The following is a 27,519-nucleotide window of genomic DNA, read 5'->3' as shown; positions in this document are numbered from 1 at the left end:
AAGAAGTGGGGACTCGCATCAAATTTCAAAAGTTGTCAAGTACGCCATGTAAAAATGTTACTTGCACACACGAAGCGAAGTCCGCCATTACTAACTAGGGCACATGTGCGGCTCCTTGTACTCACAGACATTATTATATAGTTCGCCCTCTAGAGGTAGTGCGAAAATCCCTTTGACTCACATATAGTCAAAAATGGGGGGAGGGGGCGTGGAGAGGAAGAGTTGGTTGGTTTTAATTGATGCAATTGCTATATAAATCAATGCTGATCTACTTTACAGTACTCGAAAAATTGTGGTGTGATTGGCCCTATGGTAAACAACACTTCCCTTGGCAGAAGGAAGCAGAAATATCCTACGTGTGTCACAAAATGTAGTTCAGTATAATTTCATAGAGGCATAACTTTCGTTAAACATCATTACACATGTACCAATATATCTTCTTTTTTCTTTTTTCTTTTTGAGTAATTTTCATAACAATAATGTCATTGTTGCCATGATAACGTCAGTGATAAATAACTTTGATGACCTATTTGCATGTATTTTTTGACACATGGAAATCATACATGGAAAAAAACAACAACTCTGATCTCACTGTATTCTATTTAAAATAAAAAAGAAACAAATTAAGGAAATTATCAGAGATCTAAGTATCAACAAATAACATGAACATCTCCACTCAAAAAGAAAACAAATCTTTTTAATGATTTTCCAACAATTTTACAACTGTTACACATTTGCTTTTCCTTACATTAAAAAAAAAAAAGATATCATAACACAAAGAAACAACACTAGAAAATATGAGGTGCTGTGTGAAAGCAATCACAGAGTCTGAAAGTAGCTTCATCTGTCATTGATGAAAGTACGACCTCGGCTGTCAGAAGACACACAACGAACTTGAGCGGCAACGGCATCACGGGTGACACAAGACTCCATTAAGCACGCTAGATCCCAAGAGACCTATTTAGTAACACGACTGCCACATCACAACCTTACGCCGCCGGTCTGTGCCTCGCATGTCGGTGCTTCACAGATAATTAAAACTATGACACGGAACGAGAGACACGCAAAACCACTTACGCACTGCCGATGCATCTCCTACAGTCACAAAGGCTGAAGTGCATTGACTCAAATTTCGATCATTTTACATACATGCCACTCACTCAACTTGTTTGGAGTTGTTGTTTTTGTTTTTCTTTTCTTTCTTCTTCTCTTCTCTTTCTTTTCAAGTCATCACATCAATAAAGTTTTCCACCTTTGGTAGATGCTGCCAAGAAAGTTAAAGCCTCTCCATGATTCATCGCATAGTAAAATCTCTTCCTTGCGGGTCACTTCTAATCTTAACGTGCAGTCTGTCTGCCGATTTTGAAGTCTGTTTTTGTTGTTGTGGTTGTTGTTTCCCTGATGCTTCTTGGGGTAGAGCACAAACTTTTGTCTGAAAGAAAGGATGAACATGTCAGCTCTTCCTTCTTTCATCAAACTCCTTCAGGCATCCGTGTACCTTGTGTCCATTGTTTTCAGTTCGGGCAGATTCCCCTGAGAGAACGGAAAGAGGTATAAAGGAGAGGGAACAAAAAGACTGGTATGAGACATTTATCTTTAGAGTTAGAGAGGTTTTGGTAATATATGAGGAGGGCAACAGGGTTTCTTGATAACACTACCCTAAAATGTTTGATGATTAAAGCACATGAAAAATGTTAGCGAGCTAATTTGCGGTTCTTTACTGCAAACTTGAAAAGTTAGGCCATTACAAGATGCAAAAAGGTTGAATGAAAGAACTCTGAATTTTTGTTTGTTAATAAAATTTGATGATTCTTCTTACAATGCAGTGGGCACACAGCACAGCTTCTCAGGACAATGAGGAATAGATGACTTGTGGACTCACACTCTCATTTCTTTCATATCTAAACCATCAACAAGGATAACACTTTTGACCATTTTCAGCACACTTTGGTGTAAACATGTGGTAAATGAAGGAGGTGGCCCATACCGGGTAAAAACATCAGGGCCCATAATTTTGGCATCTGAATGAGACAGAGATTACGACACAACTACACACAGTTCTGTGCAGAACTAGCTCTTGCTGTGGGTTTGTTGGTGATGCTCCGAGAGGAAATTCTAAATTTAACCCGTTGAGGACGAATCCTGAGTACACTCGGCCGAGTGTCTACGGGAAATGTGTGTTGTAGCAAAATCAGCCCGTCCTCAATGGGTCAAGGTATACTTTGTATGCGTTAGTCTCAAAGTACCTTGACCAGTCCATGTAATACAACAGATTATGGTTTTTGTGCCTGAGAATATAATACTGTATTAAAATGTTTATATTTTGCGCAATCGATTTTACGTACTGAGTGGTTAAAAAACATATTTGCAGGTTATTGACTTCGCGCTGTGCAATTGTCAACCCCTTCAAAATGTGCAGAGAAAATTGTGGAGATATTTTCATGGGTCTTCGAATTCATGCTAGCAAAAAGTAGCGCGGAAATGAATGTACCCGAAAATTTTCTCATTTACAGTACATGCTGATCTGGTCTGTTGGGGGCTGCTTTAAGTCACTCAAATCCATCTCAAGACTTGACACCTCCCTTTAATATTAGCACTCGAAACCCGTTTGGATGCATCATTCCATACGTTCCCTCTCAAACCAGTCATTATCTGTGCATGTGTGTCCCCATCAAACACTAGTCAATATCAAATGAACATCAAAGACACAGTTTGACTGAAACACAGAGAGACAGACAAACAGACAGGCAGACAGACAAATACAGAAGAGAGAGAGAAAAAAAAAAGACACTCACAGTGAGTAACCTAAAGGTTCTGGTGGTGAGAGGGGTGCTGTTGAGATTCAGATGGTGGAGTTTCTTGAGGTCGACCAGGCAGCGCAGTCCGTCGTCGGTGACCTGAGTTTCACACAGATTCAGACTCTCCAGTTCATGCATGTGTTCCGTGATGAGTTCCAGTCCACAGTCGCCAAACTGCGAGCAAGAAAAAAATTCTTTCTTCATGTATATCTTTTTTTTTCCCTCCTCTAAACCCCCCCCCCAAAAAAAATGCTTTCCTCTCATATTGTATTGTTTTGTTATTGTTTTTGTTTTTGCCAAGCGATATATTCTGCAGTAGTAGAAAAATTCATTCCACTTAAAACTTTCCCAGTGTTTACAGATCAAGCAGTATTGCATTAATAAATAATGCATCTGACGTCCTTAGGTGCAGAGGTATAAATATTTAAACACTTTAGCATTTAAAAATAGCTCAAAGAATAATACACTATGCAATGCACAACACCAAATGCAATTGCATCAACAGCCAACAAGGCCATCCCAAATATTTGCTGTGTGTGAAAGAATTGGGACAGAGACACTTGGCAGAATCTACACATTAGTTTCAAATTTGTGGAAAATAGCCTCAAGTCTTTCAAAACATTCTACAGGCATCAACAAAACAAGCTACTTTATTAGCACAGTCATTTCTACCTTAAAGGGGATGGCTAGTAACTGATCAGTGGAAATCAGTGGGAATGCTGGGGGATGATTGTTCCAATCCTTGTGGGATTCATTTAAGAGTACATTATATATCTATTGTTGTGTGAAAATCATTTGCTTCAGAATGGTCTCATATTCAAGTAATGTGCAGTTCAATGTTTCCAGGTTAGCATGCCTGTACAGTGTCGGGGCGATCGTTAACGGCCCCTTTAATCATCCAGTAATATACCAGTACATATAACAGTACATAGTACATTGTACTGGAAGAAGTGCTAGTCATGGTAGAAGTAGAAGTAGTAGTAGTGTAGTAGTGGTGTGTAGTAGTAGTAATAGCAGCAGCAGCAGCAGCAGCAGCAGAAGTTACACTGTATTTTGTTACAAAATTATGAAAAGATGGTGTAGTTGCTAGCTTGGAATATGTTTTGATAACTATTTCTCACATGAACTGCCATACTGGATGTGGATAACAAAAAGTTTCCTACAATTGGGCTGAAGACCTGACACCCACCCCCCCCCCCCCACCAGCATACCCCAAGATCTGCCATAAACAAACTTGAAACTATCGTCGCAGTCACCAATATACTACCTTATGCCACTGACATAGCTCTATCATGTCTGGTTTCAGAGAAGAAGATTTTTAAGATTCCTTATGATATGGGTGATCTGTTGGTTGGGGGGGGGGGGAGGTGCCCCTTTAAACAAATATAGATCCTATCCCCCTAGAGGGATGCTACAGTTGTACCTGCCAAGTTTGGTGAAAATCTGCCATGGGGTGTCTAAGAAGAAGATGAAAATAGTTTAAGCACGACGGACAATGAATAGTCGCTAAAACTCACTTGAGCCTTTGGCTCAGGTGGGGTACAAAGCCTAAAAAGCTCTACCCTCATATTCATAGAGGGGTTGTTGTGAGCAGTTTAATACAAGTGACATGTTCTGCAGTAGTAAAAAAAAAAAAAAGAATGATTGTAGTTGAAACTTTTCAGTTGTTTACAGACCACACACACATGAATAAATAATGCATTTGATGTCCTTGGAGGGAGAGGCATATATTTGAACACTTTGGAATTAAAAATAGCTCACAAAGTTTGCTGTGCATAATGGCATTGAGACAGGAATACTTCGCAGAATCTCTGCCTTAAATGGTTTCAAAATTTGTGGAAAACGGCCTCAAGTCTTTCCCAAAAGTCTACAGCACTAACAAAGCAAGCTACTTTATCAGTATAGGCATTTCTATCTTCAACATCTAGTAAAACTAGAGAAACACTCAGAGAGCGCAGACCTCCGCCAAGCAGCTCGTTTCCACCATGGGATTTTGCTCTTCCATAGAGATCAGTGATTTCCACCCACACGTATGTCTACATGCATGCTAAAAGTCACCCGCTTTCCCGATAGAAGAGCCTTCTGCTTACGTCATCAGCTTCCAGTCGTGCGGCACCTCGCCAGAGCAGAGCATGCACTTTAGTGCAAACCTCAACTACCTTCAGCTTAAACCCCCAGGTTCACTAACTCTACTTGCCAAAATATCAAAAATCCTTCATAAAATCTATACAAATTCCCGGATCACTACCACAATTCAATCATCAGTGTCTTAGGTCATTCTCAACCTTTCCTGAAAGTTTCAGCTAAATCAGTTCAAAACTTTTTGAGTTATTTTGCACAAAGACCGACAGACGGACAAACAAACAAATGCCGGCAAAGACATAACCTCCTCAGTGGAGGTAATAACACCAGAGGACCTACTATAAACATGGACACACTTCAAAGGTGAAAGGAGGTTCAACTATTATGCTGATAATTCAGACAAACCTAACAAAAGACAAAGTTAAACATGCTCTGAAACAGTAGTAGAAATAGTAGTAGTAGCAGTCATAGTGCCAGATGTAATAGCAGTAGTAGCAGCCAAAAAAGCCATGGTGGTAGTAGTAGTAGTAGTAGCAGCAGTAGTAGTGGCAGTAGTAGTAGTGGTAGAAGTAGTAGCAGTTGTACTTTGTTAAATACGATGCAAAGACAGTGTAGTTACTATAAACACAGAATATATTTCGATAAGGACATCGCATATGCAGAATCGCTACACTCGATGTGGGTTTACAACATGAAGTCACACACAGTTGGGCCAAGCATTCAAAAACCAAAGACAATGTGAAATTATCATATATATATATAGACATCTAGACTGAGCCACGTTCTCTCACCTGCGTGGACCACAGATTGAGTTGCTTGAGGTTGGGTAGCTTGATGAGGGTCTCTGCGCAGCCACTGGTCACGTGAGTGAAGGCCAGGTTAAGGCTCTCTAGATTGCCCAGGGGACCAGCACTGAACAGCTTGGCCACGTCCACGTCGGTCGACTTGGACGGCAGGGACAGGGTCTTGGGACCGCCCTTCTCTTGCTGTACGATGGGGGGGGGGGGGGGGGAGGCAAAGACAAAGGCAAAGTTGTGATGAAGATTTGTGCTGATGAGAACGCATGCTCACCATAAAGAGGGTCTCTTGCAACATGGGGTTATGCATGAATTGTTAAAATTGTGGGGGATCATGAGACAGAATGTATAGGGACTACAGTGTGAACCCTCTTCTCCGTCTGCATCTGTGCATGAAGGTGTCTGTTGATGTGTCTTTTTTTCTGTCTTTTGGTCTCTAGCTCTACACCCACACACTTGTTAGGATACTAGTATATGGAACGTATTGCATTGACCTTCAATATGACATCACCCAATTGAACAATTTGATATTGTGTTACTATTCATTCAAGGTGGCAGTATGCCCTATTTGAAAGGAACAAATCCATGTAATCTTACAAATAATGACCATTGTTATTTGGAACATTCACAGATTTATAACCTCCTACACAATGTCATTTCAAACGAGTGGAATGGATCGTTTCGTTTGATACCTCCAACACTGGTCATCCTCTATACATGTGTATGAGCTGAAAGGGCTAAAAACATTTAGACATGAAAACCAGGGAAGATCTAAAGAGCGTTAGCTATCAGGGAGAGGCACTCATGAGTTTGTTACATTCATCTCAATGGGCAAAAATTATTCCTATATCAGGAAGACTTAGTCATTTTTTTAAGCAGGGCTTACGGAAGACCTGGCAGCTCTTGTGTGTTTGTTTGTTGTTTGTTTGTTTCTTTGTTTGTTTTCATTTCCCATTTGTACAAGATAAGACGGCTGGATAGCCCGTATTTAGCTGCACTATCATAGCGCTGCTAGTCTTCCATGGGGACTAACTGTATGAATTGTGTGTGCTTTGGGTGGACTACTTCAGCATTTTATGCACCCTGCTCTTTGCCATGAATGAATGACAATGGATCTTTCATGTGTGTGGGTTGCGACTCTCTCACAATCAGGATCTCCACTTTCTGAGGCACACATGTGTGTTTTGGGGGTGACACAATGGTTGCTCCTGCGACATTTGCTGCGGTCTTATTTTCTCCAAGGACTTAGGATTAGATTTTAGAGTTGTGATAGGGTTTCAGGTTCAGTTTGATGTGAGGATTAGGGTTAGGGTTGGAGCTATGTTTGCGGGTAGAATTTATGTTTGGCTTGGCATCTAAATATTTCATGGGAGCAACTGTCGCACGAACAAATGTCCTGGAACCGAATTGGGACCCCCTCTGACACCAGTCAGAAAAAGGAGGTGGGTGGGGAATGGACATGAATACTCCTACCACAGGACCAATCACATGCGACAAACGTATCGATGTATGTGCACATCATCTCACCAGCTGACGGAGAGCGAGCTGCCTCTCACAGAGGGCGTCGTACATGATCTGCCCCTCATCCATGCTCTTCAGGGCCTGGATGACCTGCATCTCTTGCTCCTCGGACTCCAACACATCCAGCTCCAACATCAGGCACAGCATCTAATGAGTCAAAGAAAGAGAGTTTAGAGGCTCTTTATTCATATACAGTATGTCCCCCCCCCCCCAAAAAAAAAAAACAAACAAACAACAACAACAAAATTACAATCAGATTTTCGCATTGATAACACCCAATATGATTAAATTGTCTAAATGCTAGTTCAGGGTCTTAAAATATAACATCTTAGCTCTATTTTGCAGATCAATTTGGTTAAGCAGTTACAGAGAAAGGTGGATTGTTGTAAAGCAAGTCATGAGTCTGATTCTTCCAAGTTTAGCACTTGGATGCTCTTGTGTGTGTTTACATAATAGACAGAACTTGGAGGGAAGAGATTCCTGACATGCTCTACAAAATTCCTCATTTCTCTTTGACCACTGAAGCAAATCGAATGGGGGTTTCTGTAAGATGTGGGCAATGAGTTATAGTTTTGTACCCTGAAATTGTATTTGGATTGATTCACTATTTTTAAAGTTATCATTGTGGAGGGTCCCATTTAATTTTTTTTTTTTTTTTTTTTTGGGGGGACATACGGTATAGAGTAAACAGCTACTAGATACAGACAACACAGTCAACGAACGGTAGTTGCAAATGAATGGAAACAAAAAAAATGAGTTTTATGAACATGTAAATATAAAGGTGAAATTACTGCTCCATATGTTAATCAAGCACTGTAATTAATTTCTGTAACAGCACAAACATTTGTGGTATTGAACTTTCGCGAATTGGAGCCTATGGCATTTTTGCGCAGAATGAAACTTTCGTGTACTGCCACTGGTATTCAATGCATTGTAATAACAAACTTTTGGGTGCATTTTACTTTCACTACTCTTGGCTCCTTGCAAAATTTGCCAAATTTCATGCATGCTAAAACGTCTGGTTTTACAGTAACTAATTGTTTTATGACAGAATGAAACACATGAGGAAATAGATGCAGACATGGAAAGAGAAAATGTGAAAGAATGAATTTGGACACAAGCATTACTGCTGTCCAGTAAACTACTTGCAATACATTTAAACTAAATGTAATGGCACATGCATACACACTAAGATATTTTCATCACATGCTTCCTTTTATCTATCACAGACAAGAATAATTTTCAATATACTGTAGGATTATATGTAAGTTTCATCGACTGCCTGTTGTTTGTTCATGTTTTGTTTGGTGTTATTCCTCTTTCGTTTGTTTGTATTTGTTCATGTTTGTGGCAAATGTAACGAGAGCAGTGAAATAAAGGGGATTCACCTTAATATGTCATTGATTTTGCTATAAATCCCCCACATCTGCTATGCTCTCTCATGTCAGGTGTTATGATGTCATCTGAACTGACTTCCATCTATTTTGTGTCATAATATTTTGAATTGTATAATTTTAGTTACGATTCTACCATGAAATACGATACATAATTTATATGCTGTATTTTTTTCGATGCTTATTTTTTTTAAAAGACATGAATTGAAACTTAAAACTTGAAACTCTAATTAGGTCACGTCATACTTCTCCCTGGACAAGCTGAACCGTAATTTTGATTTCGACCATTTATCATCGTTAATTACTGTGTATATGTGTATATTCTTTTGCTTGTTTAGTATCGACAAAGTACAAGAATTTGTGCTATTCTTTTTTTATATGTAACATGATATGAGAAGTAAGAAACAAATTGAAACTGAAACTAAAACTACAACATCACTCTATTTCTAGCTCCCCCCTAATATTTTGCCCAATGAAAATGGGTAAGGAAATATTAATAGTTAATGACTTTTTTCCCCCTCTCTAAATCATATGTGGTAATTAAGGCGAGATTTCATCATCTCACAAGATCCTGTACATGGGTAAACAGGAGATAAGACTATGTCACTTCATCGTCCCACACCCATCACCAACTACAGAGGTGGAGGATAACTCGACCTGACCACACCCGCCTTGCCCCAACCCCCTACAGCGGTGGAGGTTAACCCGACCTGACCCAGCCCGACTTGCCCCATCCTCTCCCCCCACAGCGGTGGAGGATAACCTGACCTGACCCCGCCCTACTTGCCCCATCCCCCTACAGCGGTGGAGGATAACCCGGCCCGACCCGCCCGACTTGCTCCTCCACCCCCCCCCCCCCTTACAGTGGTGGAGGAAAACCCGACCTGACTCCGCCCGACTTGCCCTGACCCTGCCTGACTTGCCTCCCACCCCACCCCCCCCCCACCCCCCCCCCCCCCCCCCCCCCAAGACAGCACTTACCTCTGTGCAGGTGATGTTGCCGTTGAGCGCCAAGAGGAGGACCGGCTCGTAGAGGCGAGGAGCCACGGAGAGCAGGAACCTCCGTCTCCGACAGCAGCACGATATCAGCTTCTGGAGCTGATGGGAGGAAGGATGGGCGGAGGAGTAAGAAAGGAGGAATATACAAAAAGAAAGAAAGAGTTAGATCACACAGACATCATCATAAATCCAAGGAGCTGATGAAGACATATCCATCTTCCTAATTTCAATGGTGTTCGAGCTAATTCACGGTTCTCAGAAGGGCTCACAATTAATTTTCCACCATTTGGAATTTGCTTGCAATATATCAAATAGGCTCTACCATGAAACTTGTCTGGCTGACATGATTTGCCTGGATAATGAGTTCTTTTGGAGTATTTTGAGATCAAAAGTGTGGAACAATAAAAGTCAGTGTACCCAATTTTTGTTCCTGAAGCTCCCTCCATTTCAGTAGTGATAGGCAGAATACAACTACTATGTGATGATCGAAATGTGCCCTAGCACTACTGATATGCATGCACTTAACAGTCTACACCCGATTCACTCCCACACAACAGATTCTACTATGGCATGATATGTCATAAACAATGTAACTGATTAGAAAACATCATGTAGCAACCACAATCAGGAATACTCTGAGATTGCAATACTTCCACAGCAAACCTTTTTGTGTATTATTTCACATTTTTGTCATTACCCAACTGGAATAGTGTTATTACAGCATTATTTTGCTCATTTTTTTAATGCATACAATGTCTTCATTTCAGAGCAACAAAACTGCAGTCATATGGAAACCAAGTTTTACCTTTAAACTACTGGAAGGCACTACAGTGAAGCTGCAGAATCGGTTTTAATTAAACCTTCTGATTTACAAACCAGACGAAAATCATTCGACTTGCTCCACACATCTGCTTTTCAATGTATTGCAAAAGTGGATGTTAATGCAACTGCAACCTTGATCAAAATGGGTTTTGTTTTGTCAACAATGTAGCTGACACTTGGACATTTGCATTCCTATGCAGTCTAGCACAATATGTTATACACAAATCTCATGCCAATGTATATAAACCACAGACTGCAACTCTTATTAAATTATGCATCCCTACGTGAGATGTCCGTAATCTGATATTTCCAAAGTGGGCGAGTCAAGGCAACATTATTTGTCTACTAATACATGTAGTGCCACATTTCACTCTTTCTCGTGCAACAAAATGGCTGAAATCTATTCTGTCGCAGCGTTACCACAAAGAAAGTTGATGGTAGTCTAGCGTGAACATTGACGAAACTAGTGCATTCGACAATGAACCCTTGTGTAGCTGCGTAGGACAAACATACAAGCCTATACTACGGCATCAGCATTTACAATGTTTACCACATAATGATGGAGCTCTCTCTCTGGCTTACCGCTATGGGCTTTCATAAAATTAGAAGAGGCTAAACACAACTGTTTGGGTTGCAGTTGTCACTTCAGGCTACTCTGGCTGCAGCTTTTATGTGTATGGCATCTTTGAAAAGCACATGGTCATCGCACAATGATTTACAACATTTATTGACTAGTGCGTGACCATGCTGGTCGAACCGACTACTCACCATGAGGGAGAAGAGTCGGCCTTCGTCATCACACGCTGGCCCGGAGGGACAGTAGAGGTCCAACCAGCCAGCCTTTCCGTCACGTACACCACACACTGCAGTATGAACCTTCATGGGCAAATCACAACATCACTCAAGTTAGCAATGCTTTTAATCTACAGCTGTTTAACCTATTTCAGTTTCTTTATTCAAGATGGCCTAATAAATGGTAAAAAACACAAAGAACAATACCACACATTGATATATCCATCAAATGCACAAGATGAACATGTCATACATGGTAGCTCCAAAGCATTACCGGTATTGAATGATTGAAAAATATAGTACAAACCAACACAGTGAATTACATAATAATTCAAAACAAATGAATTACATTACATAAATCATAGTTAAGACATCCTAGAAAAACACAACATCTGAAGATTATCTTCATTTTTGGGGTTTCAATAAATGTATTTGTGATGGACTACTTTGTTGTTCTACATCTGATTTTTTAGAGGTAGTGTATTTCAAAGGATAATTCCATAAAGAGGAGAATGTAACTTCCTACTGGGTAATTTGAGTTTTAACTGCATGGATACACACACACACACACACACACACACCACTAAGCATTCCAAGCATGTTGGCCTGCCAGAGTAAACGCTGCTGGACACGAAAGGAAATTCTGCACATGGATTATCGAGGGAAACTGGATGAATCTGACAAACAACCTTGACGACTATGGTTGCATGTGCAATTCTGGCATTACATGGTATCAAATTATCTGCAAGAATCATCAATGTACATGACTGTGGTAACCCAACTATGTATAGCACTGATGAGTTTCAAGTGGATCGGCTCAACGACTGCTGTCAAAATGTCATCGCAGCCATTGTATCAAAGCGTATCAGATTTTTATGATTCCATTACTCTATCTTATGTGAGGAGGAAGCTTTACAAAGCTAAGTACCAGATCATCATCAAAAACCGCAGGAATATTTTTTGTTTCTGTTTTTCCGCTCTATAAACAACAGTTTCACTCGGCAATTTGACGCCCGTCTTTCCCACGCCGAGGCCATAAAATGCGAATGTCTGACGTCGTCAAGTGTGCGAGACATAAAAGTGAGAGTTTGCCGACTCTTCACAGCGCCGGAACAATAACTCTTTTCTATTTTGGTAAAGGAAAACATGCTATGTTCTCCACAAACATGTGCAAACACATTTTATGCACACACATGGACCCCGACGGGAGTAGGAAGTAAAAATGAAGGAGTACATACCTCACACCTGTTATCCGTTGCAAATTTGCTGATGATATACTTTAGGCTCCTACGTAATAAAGAAAACACCAGAGAGAGAAGAAAAACACAGTGAATTATTCACTTCCAACCCACATGTGGGATTCACTTGAATCATTGGAACACGAACATCCTGTGGCACGACAATCCTCCGGAAGAAGAAAATGAGATGGATGGTGAATTATCCCTCTTGGGATTACAACTGTTACATACCAAGGACACTGTTTGCTATCTGGTAGTCCATGGTAAAGAAAGACTTAAACTCAGAAGAATCCGAAGGTAACATGCAGCTGCGAGAAGGGCATTCACTGTCAAAATCACCCTATTAATAAATATTCTCCTCTTATGAGCCTGGTGATGTCTTAAGAATTCTCCTACATAGAAAGACCTAGTTATCTTCTTTCTTCCTTTTTTTTTTCTTTTGCTTTTTTGACCCTATGAATCGGAAAGTGAACACTAAGTGTAAATTTTAGGGCTTGTCACACAGACATTAAAAACTTCAGTGGGGTACGAATAACTTTAGACCAATGCTTTTAAACTCAAATAAAGAGATCATTGAAACATGAAGATCAAATTCTCTGCTGCAATTACATCTCTATGTCACAACAAATTTCAAGCATTAGTTTCCTCATGCCTGATCTGCTCATTTAATGTAACAAGATCTACACAGACTTTTAATTTCCTGTAAGGAAAATGGGAGAACGGCAACAGTTCTGGTAGCAACAGTTATCATGTTGACCTCCTGTGTAACTCCTAGCAAAGACTGCATGTGACAGGGATACATGGCGGTCTGCATATAATTAATCTGTTAATCTTCCTTCTTCCCATCCAGTTTCTGCATCTGGAAAGAACAAGCCTCCCTCGTTGGAAAACAGAATCTTGCACATGCACAAGTCATGCCCAAATCAAACAAAGTCAAATCTGTCTTAACAGCAGCCACTGTGTGCAGTGGCCACCTGCTTTTTGTGGCCACCACAAACTCTTTAGGACCTAGATTATGGTGGCCACCTTTCTAACGTGACAAGCAGCAACCTAATTTGTCTCCCTGGGATGCTATTTCACTGTATATACTGTAAAAGTGGAAATTTTCGCGGTGTTGAAATTTTCACGCATTTCGCGCAACCAGAAACTAGCACGAAAATAAAAACACGCGAATATTTTTGCTTGCCATACGTTCCTGTGCGTGATGTCTTAATTCCGCGGAATTAAAAACACGCGAAACTCTTCTGACCCGGCCTAGCGCGAAAAATTAGTCCCGCGAAAATATCCACTTTTACAGTAGCAGCCATAGACTCTCTGTGTTACCCTGTCTGACGACATATGAATTGGTCTGCATTTTTTTCTGCTATAGTGTCTGCATCTCACAACCAAATTATTCATAAAATAAGAAGGGAAAAATCATCCGCTGTCTCATGAACTAGTTTTCATGTCTGAGATGTGACAACTAGTGACATCTCCTAATACCTTTTAGCATGTCATGCATACATGTACATACATGAGGGAGACATGCACATCATGCATGGACAGTGCACATATTGCGTGCATTGGCCACCAACCTGTCCATAGTGGCCACCTGTCTTTTCACACCATCTCTAGTATTTCCCTCCAGTAGGAGTCCCTCGTGACTCACAACAGAACATTTTGTATCATAAGGTTTTCGACATTACCACCATGACACACTCACAAATTCCTTCTCTAAGGAAATGAGGTTTCTGTCACCTTAGTATACACTTCAAAGGAATGCAAAGCCAGATTTTTATTACATGTTTCTAAAGCATGAATGAAACAAGCCCAAACCAGCAGACTGGGCAGAAATCAAATTCTGAACAACTGCAGTTAAAAATACATCAGGTAAGCTCTTTAACACCACATACTTGCCTTGGAACACAATGTTTCCATACATGTATAATTAGCAGGAAATTTCAGCTTTTGCATTACTTTTCTTGAAGAGTATATCTTGATGTCACTACTGTTATAAAGAAGCAATGTTTTGGCAACCAACCAAGGACAAGCTACGATCACTGCAGTCTCTGTACTCATGCAACACCTACACAAACCTCTTTTTGGTTGTAGGATTAGGCTATCAGCTGCAATTTACCATTCTCTTACCTTTGCACCATTACACAATTCTGTACTAAACCTACCCATTGTTTTCAACTCTAGACATGTGCAGTTTCAAAACACAGAATACTCAACAGGATACCCCAACTTCTTCTCTTCTTTCTTTCTGTATTCTGGCAATCCCCCACCCCCATGGTTTTTCCAAGTAGGCATTTCAAATTATCGTAAACAAATTTTGCTCTACTTTCACATTCACTGGAATGCAGTCTTTGTCTGCTTTACATGTGATAGAAGTGACAAAACATGGAGGATACTTACGATGTAAGCGGTTTGTGTGTCATTGCTCTGTAAATCAAACAAATGTAATAACAAGATTAAGAACAATACTCAGTTCTCCAAAATGCACAATATCATAACGTAGTCTCTATGCACGAATAAACAAACAATAATATAAGATTTCAACATTCATATAACAAGAACATAATCAATAATAAATTATCTAAATAGATCTCACAATCAAAACAACAGTCCTCCCACATGTCTAACAAATGTTATATTTGAAACAATAAATCATAACTGGATGCCCCTAGAGTGCATAGAATAATTTATACCTCTGGTGGGTGTTATGAATGAGAGTTGATGATGATGGTGAAATCACATTGAAGAAAAATGCCTGTTTTTTGTTTGTTTGTTTTATTTTAAGATATCTTTACTGGGTATATGGAATCATTCTGTGTGTAAACATGATTCCCAGTGCTGAATGAGCATGCACAACTGCCATCCCTCAATCTTGATTGCAACAGCTTATAAACATGACTCTACAATTTTACTTCTTGATTTCGATGAATGTGATGAGCTAATTGTGTCAAATTACACCACTCCAAGATTGATCATGTGACATGCACTGCAGGGGCTACATGAAACTACGACAGCCAAATTCAAACATAAAAGAACAGAAGTACATAAGGTTCTCTAGTGCCCTCTGAGAGGTGAAGACCTCACAGTAACTTCTGTCCCACCACAAGATAACCTTCCCTTACGTCACTCGCCGTCCACTCTCGAAACTTCCTGCAGTCGCATCGCGCCTGCAAGTTTCACGACTGACGTGACTGACGTGGGAAATAAAAATGAAATATGACTTTGGACAAAGACTGGGAGGTGGTGTACTCACACTTTGGGGAATGGAATCGGGAGGAGCATGCCTGAGAGTGCAGGTAGCCAGTCGTCGTAATCAGCCCTGAGAGTGGAAACAGGATACAAATCTTCATGGCCAAAATCGGAAAAGCATATCAGTATCACGCTCCCGGAAACAATACCTCGGGGCAAGAACCCTCTCGCTTCGTCTGTGTCAGATACTGAAAGCGGTGAGAGCTTTCAGATCTTGCTCTTGCCAGGTGAAACATCTCTCGGCCCTGATCATCAAAACCTTAATTGCACTAGCAGACTGAGATCAGACTTTCAGACTGTGCAATATTATGTCGTAAATGACATCGACCCAAATTCGCAAAGATAGTTTAAATTCATGTCATGGTTTATGCAAATTTCTTCTGCATAAATATGATTGACAGATTGCATACGCCAACAGATGTCCAGTAATAAATGTGTGTCAATATTAAGAGCAAGTCAAAGGTAGGCCTATTTCATGCTTATAATAGTCCATGGTTTGAATATAAACCATGGTCTAAATTTAAACGACCTTCCTAACTAAACCACACAAACTAAAGTTCATGTGGTTCGGGGGGGGGGGGGGTGCTTTTGCTGCCCCTTTTATGTGGAAATCTTCACTCATAGATCACTGGAAACCGTTTTTCTTGGGTTTTTTATATCATATTATATAAGTCAGTCACTTGTGACCCAACATACTGATTTTCCTCTAACCATGGCACGATGTTCTCAGGGGAATTAAACACTAAATAAAGGATGCAGAAACGCCTTCTACACAAACAGGATGTTGGGGCAATGTTTGCGTATTTCCACGTATTCACTGACAGGAAGCTGGAAGTGAACCTTGATGAACTCTGAATCTGATGATATCTGTAATATCATATGGATGATGCTGGCTGAAATGGCCCTGTTGGCATTCATAAAGCCCTCTAGATCCACATATTCAAACAAAATTTCCACTGAAGTTTGTCTTCAAAGAAACTGACAGGCCACATGGTACACTCCAGCTAGCAACAAATTCAGCAGAGATAAGGGAGTAATTCTTTTAATACACTATTGTTTATTTCTTTGAACGATTGCTGTTTCAATCAGTTCCTAAACTAAAGACATCCTTTATGACTGATTTACATAGTACACATTATGGCACAATGACAATCGGCTGAATACTACAATTATTTGAGAGATACCATGTCAGATTTGCCATTTACCATTTTGCACTGTAACATTCTGATTTCCAATTATTTATCAAATACATATGAAACATGTAACAGAATCATAATGAATATAATGCATGAAAAAAAAAATGGCATGCTGGTATAGATCTTTAAACTTATCTGAACTGTAAGCCTACTGAGCCTATCTCTCTCTCTCTCTCTCTCTCCCTCTCTGTCTGTCTCTCTCTCTCTCTCTCTCTCTCTGTCTAATTCATCACTGGTAAATGTTACAAGACAATAAATTGAACATAGATACAGAAATGTCATTCAAAGTGTGCCAAAATCTGCAGATCATAAAAAAAAAGAAAAAGAAAAAAAGTGAACAAATAAGTTAATGAACAAATACTAATGTTTTAGTAAAATACTTATATTGTAGGCACACAGTCATAAGAAATATATAATAAAATATCAGAATAACATATCTACCCTTTCCAAAATGCAGTTTCTTTTACTCTTGGAGAAGAAAAAACTGGTTTACTTTTGTAAAAAGCACGGTACTTGACAGCAGCTCTACATATAAGACACCGTGAACCTAAATCATTCCGTGACATCCCTCCCCAACTCGTATCATCCCCTTACGTTAGTTGCAGGATCTTGACAAATGACATCATGACCTCTTGGACTTGTAAGACGGATTCGTCGGTGGTCGAGCCAGCGTTGTCCTCGCACTGGATCTCTCGCACACGGCATCTGGGGATGAGAGTCAAAACAAAAAAAGAGAACTGGAAATGTATGTGACATCGCAACATCAACTGATTGATATGCCTTCAAGGATCAGACTCAATTTATGACGGAGGTACAAACCAATTGTATACCAATCCGGATTTCACAACCTTTTGCCTTTCAATGCGATGATTGAAAACATGGTGATGCAGAAGCATTGGTGCAACAAGATGACAAGGTTTAGCTAAAAGTGAGAGCATCCAGTATTCTTGAGATAGAGTACAGCATAAACATCAACAATAATAATAATAATAATAATAATAATAATAATAATAATAATAATAATAATAATAATGTCTTTTTTACCCAGGGTAGCCTCTTCAGTGTTGCCACTGCTCTACCAGAGGGCCCTGCTATTATTATTACCCTAGCGTTGCCAGGTACCCATTTATACACCTGGGTCGAGAGGGACACAGTGGGTAAAAACATCATGTCCAAGGACGTAAGCACTGGGCGGGATTCGAACTCGGGTCCTCCAATCGGGAGTCGGGAGTCTTATCCACTATGCCACAGCGCCCCCAACAACACAGCGGCATCAAATTGATTCTCTCGCATTCATGGCAAAGGCAATATGATTTGTGAAAGAAACACTGTATGTATATGTCATATATTTCATGGGGATTTATTGTCATGAGTCAGTGCTATTCACAATTGACAAACGCGCAAAAATATTTACTCTGATTCCAAAATGAATGTGACATGTCTGAGTACAATCACTCAGGGATCCATTTGATTAAGCACTTATGATTTTCATGATTACGGTTACAATGAGAGCAGCTTTTATGCAATACCCAGTGGCACTGTGAACACTTTTTTGCTTGTATGTTTTATGGTTGTTGCAATTCATTAGTAAATAGCGTAACCATTACTTATTTTCATCATCTAAACACAATCAATTTGACATCACAACCCATTTCATTGATGACGTTCTCCGTTAGCATCTGGAGCATCATTTTGTTAACTTGAAAAACCCGACCCATTTGTTGTATATTGCATTCATTTAGGGCTAATTACCAATCACGTTAATCAACATTTCTATTGATATGACAGGACACAAATAAAGATTAATTAAGCTCTCAACCAATCAAGCCCAAGGGGGATTATGCCACAAAAATTACATTCTTGTCATCATCAAATTAGTACCTCTGAATTCAGTTGCATATCTCACATTTGAGAATGATCATATGAAATTGGTTAAATTCATTCACTTTGCACAAAAGAAGACCCAGAAATTTGCAAAAGTGCATCTATTTCAAGAACAGAAACTCTATGTCTTATGATGTATTGTGAATTAAAAAATCAGTAATATACTGTAAATGTCCATATTTTCAGGCGATTCTTATCATTATCATTATTATTTTGTACCAAGCGGCTCAGAAACATACTGCAGGGTTATTGAATTCAAGCTGCACAATAGTCAACCTATTCAAAGTTATAAGCAGAGAAAATTGTGAAGATATTTTTGCAGATTTCAAAATTCACGCTAGTCAAAAGCAGTGCAACATAAGCAAAAAGTAATTTCTGCATTTACAGTAACTGAAACAAACCACTCTGCAAGAACAACAAAGAGCTCATATGACAGAGTTTGTCATTTTTAAACTATATTTTATCCAACTAAAGAATGAAAATAACAATACAAATAATAATACAAAGACACAACACCAGGGCTAGAGGGATTAAGAAATGATCTTATGATGATCCTATCACCAGAATAAGGGCAGATAAAAAATAATGAAAATACTGGTAATAAATGAATGAGAACCAAAAAAATGCTTGTCTTGACACATGACTGGACTGATATTACAGCATGAAAGCCATCAATTATGTGATGATACGTCAGTCTTCAGTTCTACAGCCTTGGTATCATGCCAGTCTTTTCTCTTTCCAATCATGGACCTACTACACACATGGACTAGAAACGAAGGTCTTTCTTTGATCCCATCATCACCGCCGCCACCCGTTCATGTGCATCTTAATGAGTACATTCAGGTGCTTGGATAACGACGATTGTGCAATCGTGCATCGTCACTGACAAAAGAACCATTTCCCTCGTTGCGGTCTTATTTTGCTGAGGTGCCTTTTCAGACTCAACTGCCTCTAATAAACACCGATAAAAGGGAGCAGCATACCCGAAAACATGACAGTTTTCCTGTCACAAAATTGAAAATTACTGAAGTGGACACTTGTGGACAAGCATGTAACATGGCTTAATGATATGATATACATGTCATCTATGGTTACTGTCCATGTTTACTCTGGAACAATGTGTGAAAAATGGGAAAAATTAGATTACAAATCACAACCAACCTGCCAAAATAATTGCTTTCTCTTGTAAAATACACACATTTCGCAAATGAAATTACTTGAGCGATAATTTCCCAATGTACACTACAACTGCACATGCATTTTTCTTGATTTAAGAGAATTACTATTTTCTGCGCATGTAGTTTTTAGATTTCTCAAAGCGTCGTCTTGTTTTTATCCAGGCTGACTGTCGGCGGTGATGATAAGATCAATGCAGGAAAGCATGTTTAAAATGCTTTTGTGCCACTTTTGACAGAAACAGGTGCATGAACTAATTAACGAGCGATGAACGTCCATGTGTAGTAGGTCCATGTTCCAACGAAGATGATTTGTGGTCACGAGCAACGAGTGGAGTATTGCCTACACTGGCAACCCTTGCATTAACGGCATTCACGTTGTTACATCAATGGTGAGTCAATGTATTAAAGGAATTTGACTTGCATAGGCTGACAGATGTTGCTATTCATCACAGAATTTTGATACATATGAGAGTGGGACTAAAGTGAATTCAATACATGTAACGGTAGTCCTCTTCTTCTTAAAAAAAAGAATAAATAAAAGAGAAAGGAATAGACAAACAAGACATTAAAAATTGAAAATTGAAAAATATGATTTGTATATTTCCATATGCATCTGCCTATATCACACATAATTCCTAGCAGTAGAGATGGGAAGAAGGGATTAAGAACATCTCTGATAAATAGCTCTGCCAAGGGTCCACTATAAAATTAAATGTCGGTTGATTTCTGAGAATCGGTGATTATCAAAAATCGCTCAGCATCTCGTCTCCAGCTGGGGCAAATTCCTTCCCGGAAAAAGATGGAGATTCACTTTACTTATTAATGAGGGGAGGACAGAGCCATACCATGGAAGAATTAGAAAGACATTCTCTCCAAGAAAGATGGGATGGCCACTAACTCGACAAGAAGACTCGGCTGTAACGTGGAAACAGCGACAACCTTTGAATATGTCACAAGGAAGGTTGATTGTGCGAGGCCAAGTGTTTTTTTGCTTGTTTGCTTTTTGTTTGTTTTCCATTGCTTCTCGTTGTTTAGTACTGCAAAGAGCTGACATATCCGACCACGGAAATTCAGGTGGGCTGATTAAGGGCGTCGTCATCCCACCCAGCTGCAAACATGTTTGCTGAAATAATTGCCATGATTACACCGCTGCGCAATAACATTCACGTCTCAAACAAGACGTCACTTGGCTGCAAAGGCGTGCAATCGCTGACAAAGCCGGCGAGGATATTGAATGAGATATTTAAAGGACGCGTTCATTCTGCGACAAGGAGTGGCTGCTCTCATTGATATAACCCTTCACCAGTCTTTCCTCGCCACATACTTAGACATACAGCACCAGACAGCTTTCACTGGTAGAGGCAGAAAAAAAAAATCCACTTCAGATCATCATAGGAGAATGAAAGAGTATCGAGAATAGTGTTGGGCTACGTCAAGATGGCCTTTGGCAAGGTGCATCCTTTATCATGAATCAAATACATTTCAACCAGTATATATGGAACTGTGCAACTGTAAAGTTATACTTCCTCCCGGCTTTGAAACATCTACTGCTCTTTAAAAGTCATGAATCTACAATGATTCAATTGTGACGTAGGGAGAGGTGGTGAACACTCCAAAACACAAACAACACAATTTGCAATGGTATGATTTGCCCAATTCTTAGTCACTCTTGTAATCATAAATTTTAATATCTTTGTATATTTCTGCTTCATAATGTACAAACCGTTTTTTTTTCAAGTGTGTATGTTTCAAAAATGTTTGACAGCTAGATTTCTCTGTCACCATAGTTTTGATATTGACTGCATGAGTTTTTAGTACTCAAACATGGAAAGTAATCATCATTTACAATCAAGTGACATGACTGCATGATATACAACTGTATGTATGTGGGGGAAAAAGGCACAGAAATTAAAACAACTTTTAGCTGAGACATGCTTTTTTTTTTCTTTAGAATTCACATCTACTCTAATTTATCTTTTCATCCCTCCATCCAATCTTTACATCATTTTATGTTCCTCCGCATTACTTCATCTTTATTTGACACATCTTTTTTTTTCTTTCTTTCTTTGGCCTTACCCAAGCCATACTGAAAGGATGCCCCAGTAGAGTCTATATGTCTTTCAAAAAAAGATAATGAAACCAAAATATGTATACTTGAGAGAAGAAGAAAGAGGAGACAGAAAGAGAGAAAGGAAGAGGAAGGGGTTAAGTAGATAGAGATGAAGAGAACGAAAGAAAGGGAGAGGAAGAGAGAGAGAGAGGTGGAGAGATAGGATGTGAGGAGAAAGGAGAGGAAGGGAGATGAAATGAAAGAGCTCTTGTGCACGCTATATATCAAATGTCAGGCATCAGAAATGGGCAGCGCTGTATTGACATGTAAGCGTGCGAGACGTATACTGAAGTGGAGGTCACAGTATTCTAGGCTGTGGTATTTCCTCCAGCGAGTTATATCGCAGGTATCCACCATTTTCATATCCCCTCTCTCTCCGGAGCATCGCCGTACATCCACACCGCCCTGAAAAACATGAGCAACTGGTCCTGTGCATGCACATTTCAAGCCCGCTGCAAGATGCCTTTCTGATTCTCGCCCTAACGTGAATGCCTTACACGACATGGATGCGCTCATACACTGCCGCACAGCGTATGTTTCATGCAGCTTTCAATGACACAACTGGCAGAAAGGAACTCTGCTCTGCGGAACGTCCCATATTACAATCATTCTGCACAATTTGTGATCTAGTACTCAAATATTATCAGTTTGAGACACTCCACAAATAAAAATGCAAATTTGTTTGGGTTTTTTTTTTAAACAAATATGCTTTCACTAAATATATCTTCACATGCAATCACAAACTCTATATCAACAAAAAACAATGTATAACCATATTCTCAAATATCATCTGTTTGGGACATGCCACAATTTTATATCAATGCATTTTTTTGTTGTCAAATATGATTTCATTAAATACATCTTTGACATTTTAATCCAATTCTATGATAGACAATAGTCAATATATAATCAAACACTAAGATATTATTAGTCAGGGACATGCCACAAAAATCAATGCACTTTTTCTGTCATATGTTATTTCACTAAATATACCTTTAACAGACATTCAATCCGATTCTAAAATTCTAATATGATCATGAGGAGTATGGTTGACACTGCTGTCAATGCATAAGAAGATTTGTCTGTGAATGAAATGTTAATCAGACATAGATTTAGTTAAAAGCATTCTCTTATGTCGCGCATAGGAAAGCTGGATGCATCATTTTCTGACCTTTATCACTCTCAGATATCAAAACTGCTACGTTCTATAAAATGATAACAGTGCTCGGCGACAAGCATTTTGCGGAATCTACTCAAGAGTCTTTAACGGAAAGTGTCCATCAAAGGCTCTATTTGCTTAAACAACGAAAGCTACAAACCCTGACGTCAGTCAGATCACACCAGTGTTCTCTAAAAAAATAACAATGGACATCTGCAGCAATTCGGCATTTATTTGCACTGTGCAGTACTCGCACAACATAAGAAGAACACTTGCACTTCTACGGCGTATGCATACACAAGTAGCTTGAGAGCAGTGAGAATATCATAGTACATATTCTTTCACTATATTGCCCAAATACACATATTTAATTTCCTTCTTGCTCTTCTCTTTTTCTTTTTTTTTTTGGGGGGGGGGTGGATTGTGAATGTTATAAATAGCCCTTTTTCTTGAGGTAGGAGACAATTATAAAAGTTAATATAGGCTGATTTATGTGCTTGGAAGAGAAAAGATTGAATTACTTGATACGGGATGACAATTTTTCCACCTCTTTTTTCCCCCTTCCTTTTGTAACACTGTTTCAGACGGTTGTTGTGTTTTCTTGACGTCATTTTCCCCTTCCATGTGCACAGGTAATTAGCTCAATGATCAAACTCATTTATACATCACTGCCAATGGCCCCATTTCGCTTAGCGCAGGCCGCATCATCATCGCAAGACAATAATGGCCTACCCGCATCCTTAGCTGTTAAACGCAAGTAGATGTAGGCGTGATGGATGAAGCCATTGAGTACTGAAGAGACTAGTGTAGGGATGAAGTGTATTTCTATTTCTGTACAAACTCAAAATCTCTCTCATGGCATTGAAACTGAAAGTATAGAATGATAACAAAACCAACACATTTACAGAGTGCACTTGGTGTAACTCTAAGAAATAGAGTACAAAATGATATGATATGATATGATGACAATGTAAGTAACCTGATAATCAAACGGTGCAAATTGTTTCGTATAACAATCAATGTTTCATTTGAGTGAAGCCTGTCCTGAAATACAAAGAACATGTACCAGGGTATTAAACATAAAATAAAAAGAATGACAACATATACATCTTGATATGATCCAATGTAAAGCAACATATTTTTTATATACATTATTTGTATAAGTGAGAGTTTGGAAGATGAGAAGAAGAGGGAAAAAAATCAAAGGATAAACTAGAGAAGCACTCTGAGAGTGCAGACCTCCGCCAAGCAGCTCATTTCCACCAATGATCTTGTTCTTCCATAGAGATCAATGATTTCCACCCATACATACGCATGCTGAAAATCGCCCAATTTCCCAATATAACAGCCTTTTGTTCTGTCAACAACTTCAAGCTGCACGGCGCGCCTTGCCCTAGCAGAAACTACAGCATGCACTTTAATGCGTGTATAAAAACCTCAAAAATGCGCAGCCTGAACTCTTAAGTTCATTGACCCCACCTGCCAAAATATCGAAAAATCCTTCATAAAATCTATAAACATTTTTGGATCGCTACCAAAATTTAATCATCTGTTCCTTGTGTCATTCTCAATCTTTCCTGCAAGTTTCATCCAAATCCGTTCATAAATTTCTGAATTATTTTGCACACAGACAAACAAACAAACAAACAAATGGTAATGAAAACATAACCTCCTCCCATGGTGGAGGTAATAAACAGTTGCCCTTGGTACACTTGGTACAGATGATTGGTGATTGTAGGTCCTGCACGCTATCTACATTAACTTTCAAGGAAATGTCATTCAAGTGCGTACATGTGCATGCATCTGAGAGTGAATTTCCCGGTTTATGATACTGAAAGCACAACTCTGAATCAAGAGGACACTGATCGTTAACAGCCTTCTACTAGGAAGTCCTGATATTAGGACCCTTTTGCTGACACGAGAGAAGTGAAATGTGCAATAACTCTGCCAGCAGTTCTATTCATTTAGTGGTAAAGGGGCACGACATAGAACAGTGTTTGGAGCTAGCCTATCCAATGGTGATCCGCGACCACATTCTACTATTACGCCTGCCATATCACATTCCAGTAACTCATACATCATAACAAGGATTGTCCCACAAACACATGACACTATGCTGACTTCAACTGTAAATACGTAAACTGCGATATTACTGACGTCAAAATGTCTGATTCACTGATGCGCGGCAAAGGTCCGCAGACGACACAGTTGCGGGCAAGTCTAAAGAATGAATACTGGCAATGAATTATGCTGAAAAGTAGCATGCTAAATGGGAAAAGGGGGTTGTATAGAATGGTAGGCCAAGCGTAAACACCATTGCTGCCATTAAACACTGCAAAATCTGCCATGGTAGGTGGGTCATTCAGGTAATGACAGGTTTTAGTAGTGCCTTCACATATGCTTGGGTGCCGAGGTGTAGAATATATCACAACTTGCAAGTGCATGATGTACAGATATGGACTCCTTTTCAGTCCATTATTTATATTACTGCCCTGGGGGTCTCAATCCAATGTTATGGTAATGACCTGAGGAGCTTGGTCCAAGGGTCATGATATTCAGTTGAAATCCTGACAGGCAGTAAAAGCACAAATAAAAGCAGCCCATATCTGTTTTATATACTGCATAGAATTAAATGTCATTTTACATGGTCAATAGTGATCACACCAGCCAATTCAAAAAATATTATATCATATACAAATTGTTGTCTAAGTTGCAACAGACATTTGCACTGTCACTGGATCAGACAAAAGGGTCACCTCTCATGCTATGGAAGCTAAGCATTTACAGTACATGTACATTATGTACTGCTATGAACCAAAGGAGGGTGGTTTAGAACCAGTCATAAACAATTGACAGTACAAGTAATAGTTGAATTTATGCCCCCCATCTCAACCAATCAAACTTTAATAGGGATTGATCAAATGAGGTACATATAACACTATTTGTCGGATAGAGACATGTTTGATTGGGAAAGAATGACATCATACCATCCAGCATTTAATTCAAAGTTCTATTCCACCCAATGTTCAACTTAACTTTGATAGATGAAGTAGCATCTATAATCCAGAATGATACCAGATACATTGAATTCAGACAACAATAGGAGTTTTCACATCAGCCCGATGTTTCGAAATAGCGCGCTATTTTCTGACTTGGGAAATTAACCCCGATCACGAAATAGTGCGCTATTTGATAATGTGAATACAAATTAGCGAGCTAATTGATCGAGAAAATTTCTCGAGTCCAACGCGAGAAATTTCCGAAATAACAGGATAATTAATGAGAACTAGTGCGCTATTTGATAATGTTCGAGCTGATGTGAATAGGAAATGAAATAGCGCGCTAATTTGCGATCGCGAAAAATATCTCGAGCTTGGATTTTTATTGGGCTGATGTGAAAACGCCTAATGAGAAGGATAGAGAATTATCAAGTTTCATGTGTTTTCATGTCAGAGCAATATGCATTGCCACCACATGTGCAGGCTGGAAGAGGCAACAGTGTCATAACCTCACAGCTGGCTCACTGGTTTATGCACTTTTACATAATAATACAAATCATGTTTAAAGTCTATCATCTACTGACTACAACTGCTGGTCACAAGGACTTTGTCGTATATATAGGAGTTGCCTGTATTCAGTTCATCTACTGATGATGTGCATCTTTATATCTGGCAACACTTACAAGAGCGTCATGCGTGACGTGTGTTCACAAAATGAATAAACGATGAATTATTCTCAGCACGCAAACACTGTGTTGTCATTTATTTGTTGAATTAGCATGCAAACGGAGCATGACAATATACATTCACTGGATGAGGTCTGTAATTTTCTAAAGCAGGCGATACTTAATTGGGATTACTCCTACTCAAATGAGACACAGGGGTAAATAATACTAAGAATAACTGTAAATTTATATTGCGCAGTTGCAATAGAAATACACTCCACTACACACAATCATAGCATGAGAGAGACAAACAGATTAATAAACAAATTTCATCAATTAAATTTCAACTATTAGAATCATGTGTAAATGGGACTGATGATACCATAAATCAAATCATAACTAATAAAAAATACGTGGGAAGTCTGCAGAAATGTGTTGCAACAAACATCCGATAGCTAATAGATGGAAAACTTTCCTGAAACAGGTGAATTTTCAGAAGATTTTTGAAATTGCTGATTGATGATGCATGCCAGATTGAGAGATTGAAATGATGGTGTGAATACGCCATCTGATACATTCCTAGTTTGTACTATATTTGCATGTGAACAGTAAATGCAAGTAAGATATACTCTTTACATT

The 27,519-nt window shown here is 39.2% G+C and overlaps 1 protein-coding gene across 1 annotated transcript in view; it reads right to left on the bottom strand.

Moving 5' to 3' along the window:
• Positions 1-448: 448 nt before the first annotated feature.
• The window catches only part of LOC140232534 (C-Maf-inducing protein-like), a 72,211-nt gene continuing 45,140 nt past the window's right edge, over positions 449-27,519 (bottom strand). Inside the window, 10 exon segments of the mRNA XM_072312632.1 lie at positions 449-1,533; positions 2,796-2,972; positions 5,672-5,866; positions 7,205-7,345; positions 9,574-9,690; positions 11,182-11,289; positions 12,444-12,492; positions 14,841-14,867; positions 15,694-15,759; positions 17,480-17,590. Of these exon segments, the coding sequence (XP_072168733.1) occupies positions 1,483-1,533; positions 2,796-2,972; positions 5,672-5,866; positions 7,205-7,345; positions 9,574-9,690; positions 11,182-11,289; positions 12,444-12,492; positions 14,841-14,867; positions 15,694-15,759; positions 17,480-17,590 (1,042 nt within the window). The 3' untranslated portion in view covers positions 449-1,482.

This window comes from Diadema setosum, chromosome 9, assembly GCF_964275005.1.
Source record: "Diadema setosum chromosome 9, eeDiaSeto1, whole genome shotgun sequence".
In the NCBI taxonomy this organism is placed as follows: Eukaryota; Metazoa; Echinodermata; class Echinoidea; order Diadematoida; family Diadematidae; genus Diadema; species Diadema setosum.
Note: the sequence above shows the minus strand (reverse complement) of the source record. Positions and strands in the feature narration are given on the sequence as shown.